This window comes from Arachis duranensis, chromosome 3 (genome assembly GCF_000817695.3).
Source record: "Arachis duranensis cultivar V14167 chromosome 3, aradu.V14167.gnm2.J7QH, whole genome shotgun sequence".
Classification (NCBI taxonomy): domain Eukaryota; kingdom Viridiplantae; phylum Streptophyta; class Magnoliopsida; order Fabales; family Fabaceae; genus Arachis; species Arachis duranensis.
Genome location: NC_029774.3, coordinates 118,594,236 through 118,602,146, shown reverse-complemented (window position 1 = coordinate 118,602,146; position 7,911 = coordinate 118,594,236). Strand labels below are relative to the sequence as shown.

General features: G+C 36.6%; 2 protein-coding genes across 2 annotated transcripts; both read left to right on the top strand.

The window, feature by feature from the left end:
- Positions 1-235: 235 nt before the first annotated feature.
- LOC107480628 (protein ARABIDILLO 1) lies at positions 236-2,633 on the top strand. Its single transcript, XM_016100781.3, has one exon. It carries the CDS (start codon positions 644-646, stop codon positions 2,390-2,392), a length of 1,749 nt encoding a protein of 582 aa, XP_015956267.1. The 5' UTR covers positions 236-643; the 3' UTR covers positions 2,393-2,633.
- Positions 2,634-5,089: 2,456 nt separating this feature from the next.
- Positions 5,090-6,197, top strand: LOC107480561 (protein FAR1-RELATED SEQUENCE 5-like). The gene is made up of 2 exons (XM_016100716.1): positions 5,090-5,450; positions 5,644-6,197. Exons 1-2 carry the CDS (start codon positions 5,090-5,092, stop codon positions 6,195-6,197), a joined length of 915 nt encoding a protein of 304 aa, XP_015956202.1.
- Positions 6,198-7,911: the final 1,714 nt, after the last annotated feature.

The following is a 7,911-nucleotide window of genomic DNA, read 5'->3' as shown; positions in this document are numbered from 1 at the left end:
ATCCTGCTACTAAATAACTGTTAACTGCTAACTTCCATTTCCATCACAAAAATAAGATTAATTATAAAAAGGTGCAAGATTTTGTAATGCATGCTCTGTTTGCTTGTAGCTTACCTTACCTATTCGTTTGGTTGCTTTTTTTTTTTTTCATAATTAAGTTCCCTTTCGTGTCCTATGTTTTAAGAATTTTATTATAATATAGTAATGTTATGTGTGTTTCCAAATGTAATATGGACAAAACCATCTCCCAATTTAAGTCAATCCAAACAGGGCACTCTCATCTGTCTCATTTCGGTTTTCTTTTCCATTTGCCCTTCAACTTCCAACGAAACAACTCATCATTAAATGACACAACTACCCCACTGAAGCACAAGATTACATTTTCTAGGGAGAATTCTAGGAGGGTATTTCGGTAAAATCAGTTACTAGTATCCAAGTCTGTATCAGCTGCAATCTAAGGGATAAGCACAGATCTGCCGGAAAAAAAAAAAAGAACTTTTTCTATTTCTCTGACTCTCTTTGTTTTCTTTTATGATAAGATCGTTGCTCGGATTCTAACCATCGTGACCTGGCCGCAATATTTTCACCGGAAATGGGTTTCCACCTCAGCCACTGATAACTCTGAAAATATTTAATAGGGAATATGGGTAACGAAGAAGACTTCGCCGGAGAACCCAACTCCTTTAGGAAGGAGGCACCCGCCGGAACTTCCAACCTCCTCCGGCGAGCAGCGGAGCTCATTGCCACCGTGCTCTCCCTCTCCCTCTCGATCAGGGCCTTCGCCACCAAATGGCAACTCATCCGGACCAAGCTCGAGGAGCTCCACTCCGGCCTAATCGCCGCCGAGAACTACGACTCCGGCGAGAACCCACAGCTCACGGGCATCCTCCCATCGGTGATTTCGACCGCCGGAGAGTGCCGCGACTTGGCGCGCCGTTGCTCCGACCTCTCCTACAGCGGGAAGCTCCTTATGCAGAGCGATTTGGACGTGGCGATCGCAAAGCTGGACGGCCACGTCAGCACCCTCTCGGAGATTTACAAAAAGGGAATATTGGCGAATGGGTCTGCCCTCGTCGTTTCAAAACCGAGTCTTGGCGCTTCAAGAGAAGACATAAGGTTCTACGTGAGGGACCTATTAACGAGGATGAAGATTGGGGATTTGGGTATGAAGAAAGTGGCTCTCAGGAACCTGTACGAGGTTGTCGTCGAGGATGAGAGGTACGTTAAGGCCGTTGTGGACGTTGGTGACGTGGTTCATGTGCTGGTTGGGTTTCTTGGTTCAACTGAATCGGGACTCCAAGAGGAGAGTGCAAAGGTTGTTTCTGTGATTGCAGGATTTGGTTGCTACAAGGGCAATTTGGTAAATTCAGGAGTGGTTGCGCCGTTGGTTAGGGTGCTGGATTGTGGGAGCGAAGAAGGGAAAGTTGCTGCAGCGAGGTGTTTGGTGAAGCTCACTGAGAATTCTGATAACGCTTGGTGTGTTTCTGCACATGGTGGTGTCACTGCGTTGCTTAGAATTTGTGATGGTGATGATGGTGGTTGTGACGGAGATTTGATTGGTCATGCGTGCGGTGTGTTAAGCAATCTTGTTAGTGTTGAAGAGATTAAGAGGTTTATGATTGAGGAAGGTGCGGTTTCTACGTTTATAAGGCTTGTGAGGTCCAGGGATGAAGCCATTCAAGTGAATTCAATAGGCTTCATTCAGAACATTGCCTCTGGTGATGAATTGGTTAAGCAGATGGTGATTAGAGAAGGTGGAATCCGTGCTCTGTTGCGTGTTCTTGATCCTAAATGGCCCTGTTCTTACAAAACAAGGGAGATTTCAATAAGGGCTATTGAGAATTTGTTTTTCTCTCCGCTTAGCTCTGTGAGTGCTTTGATTAGTTACGGTTTTGTGGATAGTTTGCTGTATTATGTTCGAAATGGCGAGGTTTCCATTCAAGAATTGGCGCTGAAAGTGGCATTTCGATTGTCTGGAACGTCCGAGGAGGCCAAGAAATCAATGGGGGATGCAGGTTTCATGGCTGAGCTTGTGAAATTCCTGAATGCGAAATCGTTCGAGGTTCGCGAAATGGCAGCTGAGGCACTCTCTGGGTTGGTTATGTTGCCTAAGAACAGAAAGAGGTTTGTGCAGGATGACCATAACATTGCACTTATCCTTCAATTGCTTGATCCTGAAGAGGGGAATTCAGGTAACAAAAAGTACTTAATCTCAATCTTAATGTCATTGACAAGTTGCAATAGTGGGAGGAAAAAGATTGTTAGTTCTGGTTATGCAAAGAACATTGAGAAGCTTGCAGATGCTCAAGTTTCTTCTGATGCCAAGAAACTTGCAAAGAAGCTATCCACAAACAGGTTCCGCAGCTTGTTCAGTGGAATCTGGCATTCATGAATGAATCTGATTCTTTTTTTTTTCTTTTCTTTTTAACTGTATATTTACATAAGTGTCTTACAAGTTTTGCTAATTGGTTTCTTCTGTTTTCATTTCATGACAAGAATAGCACAGCTTCGTGTTGAGATTTGTAACAAGATGTAGTGATGATACCATAAAAGCTTTGTTGTAGATTTTTAAAGAGTTATTATATTATTATATTATATGATATGACAAACAAATAATGTTAATTAATTACTAATTACAGATATCTATTTTGGTGTGTTGTTGGAATTATTCTTGAGAAATATTTTATTGTTATGAATTTGTGGATGAGTGTGTGTGACCACATGGGAAAGACAGACACTTCAATCCGTGGGAAGCATGTGAGTATGCAAAGAAGATAGCGATAGATGAAGTTTCCATCTGCATTATTTGTCTCTAGCAATGCTTGCTCTTGGCTTTTACTGATTTTTTTGTTTATACTTTATAGTAAATTCCTTGCCGCTGATGAAGAATGTATACACCAACATTTCCTTTTATTGATGCATATACTTTTTTGTTTTCTTCCTTTTATTAATTACTATTTGCTTTTCAAGTTCTAAAATAACACATTTGTCTTATCTAGAGTAAAGTCTGTTTAGGTATAATCGGTGATTGGTGAAATCAATGATTTAAAATTTTGTCAAAGACACGCATAACCATCTTGTAAACATGTATTGATTATTTCACTTAATTTTCACGCGAGTGGGTGGCTAAGGATGTAGATTTTACTCTTTTATGTTGGTTAAAGATTCAGGCACTTGATGTAAATAAATAAATGGTTTAAACTTTAAAGGTGTGAATGGTGGAAATCTATAACCTTGTGTTATGGGAAGATGTGAAGGTGTTGGGTCTATAAAACCAAAGGTAGATATGGCTACACAATGGGAAACATGTGAATTTGCATATCCAATAGGCTCGTCCTGGAAGGCACAGAAAACTCAAAGATTTGAAGCTCTCATTCCGAATTTATTATTTCACTTATTGAAGGCTTTCAAGGTTCAAAGATTTGTGTTATTTTATAATATTGGATCAACATTATTCAATAGAATCCAATGCATGGAGAACACCGTTCACATTTAATTTCTTAACCATGTTTTCAAGATTGGTGTGCATATATATAAACATATTGTGTCGGTTTCCTAGTGATGTCACTTGTTCCTAAATGCAGTTAAGAAAACATGATAAAGCCATTTAGAGTTACAAATTATCTTTGTTACATCAGTTAGCTTGGATTGGGGTGGATGTTACAATACTCCCCTAATGTTTGTAGTTTTGAAACTTCTTTATATTATTAATATTATAATTAATAATTATTTTAAATTTAACCAGTTTTTCTTTTTTGACATGGGCAAAGCCCAAAAAAAATCCAAACCCACCGGATCCAAATACAACAACAAAATTTGAACAGTAAATCTACTTCTTCTTCAACCACTATGTTGAAGCAGACTCTCTCCCCAATAACCTCAAGGTTCAAAATCCTTGCCGCAGGGGAGTTCCAAGCCACTGCCTATCACTGCACGCAACTCTTCTAGGACACCGTCAGTCTCTGACCACTGCTGTACCACTACAATACCTGACGCGCTTTCTTCTCCGGTCGTGATATTTCGATGGTCATCCAGAGCTTCGACAAGACACCGCTAATCATATTCTTGCCGTCATAGGTTCAAAATTGAGTTCTATATCTGCCGTTTTGCATCTGGAAGACCTGATGAATCGAAAAAATTTTAAACTTTATCTTTTTTTTTTAAAAAGTGTAATAATTTTTCAATGGTCTATCTGCTTTTTTATTTTTAAATATTGTTAAATAAAATTTTTTGCATTGTAATACCTATTTACCCGTTTTATACTTGTTTCATTTGGGATTTGGCAAATTGTCTTAGTTGATACTAGTTCTATTATTTTGATAGTAATACATGTTTTAAAATTTTGTCTTGCTTGCAAATTGATGCTACTTTAAATGTGATATTGGTATTGGTATTGATTTGTGGTTATTATATGGTCATATTTGTTATGTTGAATTTTATTCTCCTAGTATGTAAATAAAAATTAAAACTTAGAATGATTTTTAACTGGCACATAACCTACTGTTGTTGTAAGCTATTATGATGATATGATATTCATTCATGATCGCTAAATTTATAAGTTTGTTAATCGAATAGACTCAAAATTGTTTAAACTCGGCATTTTTTGTAATGAAAATTTTGTACTCTTTTTTTCATTTGATTGCTTTTCTTTGAGGTCGAAAAATATGACTTTTTCTATAATAAATTTTAGTCATTTGATAAGTAATTTTTGTCTGTAAAGATAATATTATGTAAATTGATACCAACTTATTATTAAGATTTGTTGATAATTTATGCCTAATTATCACTGTGTAGTATTTAATTTACTAGGCAAAAAATAAATAACACATATTTTGGTATTGTTTGATTTCTTTATTTGTAAGTTTAATTTTTGGAGCTTTATCCGAAAGCATTTTGTCTTGTAGTACTTAGTACTCATATCTTAATTTTTATTACGGTGTTATTTATGTTCAGAATTTTTTCTTTGCGAATTTCATTCATGAGAGAGGATGAGATCATGGTTAGTACTCATATCTTAATTTTTATTACGTAGTTATTTATGTTCATAATTTTTTCTTTGCGAATTTCATTCATGGGAGAGGACGAGATCATGGACAAATGTGAGTATGAGCATGAGGATAGTATTTTTTATAATGAGAAGTATTCAGGTGATGAGTCATACTTAGATGATTTGCAGCAGGAAGAAAAGTTTGGTGATGAGTTAGACGATAAGGAGATATTTGAAGAATTGACAGATTATGATTATGATGATGTATATGGATTGGATTCAATTGAGGATTTATTGAAACTTGACTTTTTAAGTATTGGTGAGGTTGAAGTTGACAAGTTTCACTTTGGAACCCTACCAATTGCTTTTGAATTTTACAACAAATTTACAAAGAGCCAGGATTTCAGTGCAAGAAAAGACAAAAACTGGAAGAACTCAAATGACGAGACCTATATTCATATTTGTGTGTTTTTGGTAAGGATATCGATTAGAGAAGTGGTACACTTTACCAAATAGAAAAAGGAACCAAAGACTGAGACAAGAACGGGGTGTGAAGCTCAATTCCAAGTCAAGTTTGTAGGGGTAACTGGAAGATGGCATGTAACCTGATTTTCAAATATTCATAATCACGAACTATTGGAAGGCCGGTTGAGCAGGTTATTGCCAGGTCACCGGGAGTATATCTAAAGCCGAAATTGCACTCATGAACAACATGCGCAAGTCGAAAATTAGCACATCCCAGGTTTATGCTTTGCTAGCAAGTCAAAATGGGGGTTTTGACAAGTTGAACTATGGCCCTAGAGACATGTACAATCAGATAGCTAAGATGAGGTGTGAGATTGCAGAGAATGTGGGTAGAGCATTAAATTATTTGGAGGAGATGGCTGTAAAGGATAAATCTTTATACTACGAAAAGCTTCGGGCAACGGATGGAAGGTTACTAAATCTCTTTTGGTGTGATGGTTTATGCAGAGAGGACTATGAATTGTTTGAAAATGTTGCGTTTGATGCTACATACAATAAGAATAAATATAAGTGTCATTTTGTTGTATTCACATGTGTCAACCATCACAACCAAACTGTTGTCTTTGCTGCCTGCATTGTAACAGATGAGACGGATGAGACTTATATATGGGTGTTGCAACAATTTTTGGAGGCAATGAATGGTAAAGCCCCATCCTCTGTGATAACTGATGGGCAAGGGCAATGAAGAATGCGATTGCGGAAGTATTCTCTGGTACTCACCACAGATTGTGTGCTTGGCATCTCCTGCGTAATGCAACGACAAATATGTGTAGTCCTCGTTTCACATCTAAGTTTAAGGATTGCATGTTAGGAGATTACGAGATTTCAGTGTTCCATAACAAGTGGCAAACATTGGTAGAGGAATTTGGGGTTGAGGAAAAGGAATGGCTAAATGAAATTTATGAGAAATGTCAATCATGGGCAACATGTTACATCCGAGGAAAGTTTTTTGCTGGATTTAGGACTACATCACGCTGCGAGGGTTTGCATTCATTGATTGGGAAGTATACTAAGCCTCATTATGACTTATCCGAGTTTATTGAGCACTTCCAACGAATATTGGGCCATATGCAGTTTAGGAAATTTTATGCTGAATAGGAATCTGCTCGTGGAGTTTCAGTTATGCAAACTTGTATTGAACTCCTTGAGATGTGTGCTGCTGATACTTACACAAGGGAGGTATTCTTTTTATTTAGGCCTATTCTTGTTCGGTCGGGTGCAATGAGAGTCGTGGATTACCAAACCAGAGACAATAGTGTAATTTATTATGTTTGTAGGTATGCCAAACCAGCCAACGTATGGGAGGTTGAGTGGGTGGATAATGGTAATGCAATCACTTGTTCATGCATGCGTATAGAATCTTTTGGCATTCCATGTGAACACATTATTTCTGTATTAACATAGCTAATGTCAAGTTAGGTTAGAACTTGAGTGTGAAAGGATTGTGTCAATCCTGTAGAATTGGTGTATGTAATACTTTTAACTATAGTGGAAATTCTTCCATTGTTGTGGAGGAGACTGGACGTAGGTTGCATTGCACAAGGCAACCGAACCAGGATACATGCTGGTGTTAGCTTTTCTCTTCTCTGCTGTGTTCTATTTTCTGATATTCATGAGACAAAAAAATTGTCTCATAAATTTCCGCTGCTGAGTTCAAATAGAATCAGAATTAAAAGTTTGTTTTAAAAGGTCATTTCAGTAATTAAAAGAAAGGTATAGATTCAACCCCCATTCTCTAAGCCTACCACGGGAGCCACGTCAGACTTTTTCATCGGGTCCAACCGAGCCACTACAATGGACGGGTAAAGTTGTTCACGTTTTGGTGGAGTCAGGAACATGAATGTATTTTCTACTCCTTGGGGAGAAAAATATCTGCAGAAAAGATGGTCAAGGACCTATTTGTCATTTTTCTCGAAATGTTATTAAAGTAGCAGTTACTGTCTCTAAAAATTTCAGTCTCCTATGACCCTAATTTTTGGAGGTACTGAAATACTGAAATTTTTGAGATGAAAATTTAGTACCAATTTTTAGGCCAACAAACATAATACTTTATAAAGGTAAAAACAAGTGGATCCTAAAAAATTTGTTATAAATAAAAAAATTTTATTTTATTTTAAAAAAGTGTGTTAGTTTTTAAATAATTAAATGCAGTTTATTTGCTCTATCTTTTTTTTCTTCAATTTTTTAAATTATTACTCTCGATTAATTTTTTTAATAACATGAACTGAACAAGTACTAAGATAACATTTTATCATTCACTAAGTAACCATGAAAAAGAATGATACAAATTAAAGTAAAATGAATAAAATGAGAATTAGCACAATAAACTAATTATTTAAGCTTAAACTTTAGTATGTATAATAAGAATAGATTTTTATATAATAGAATAAATTAAATAT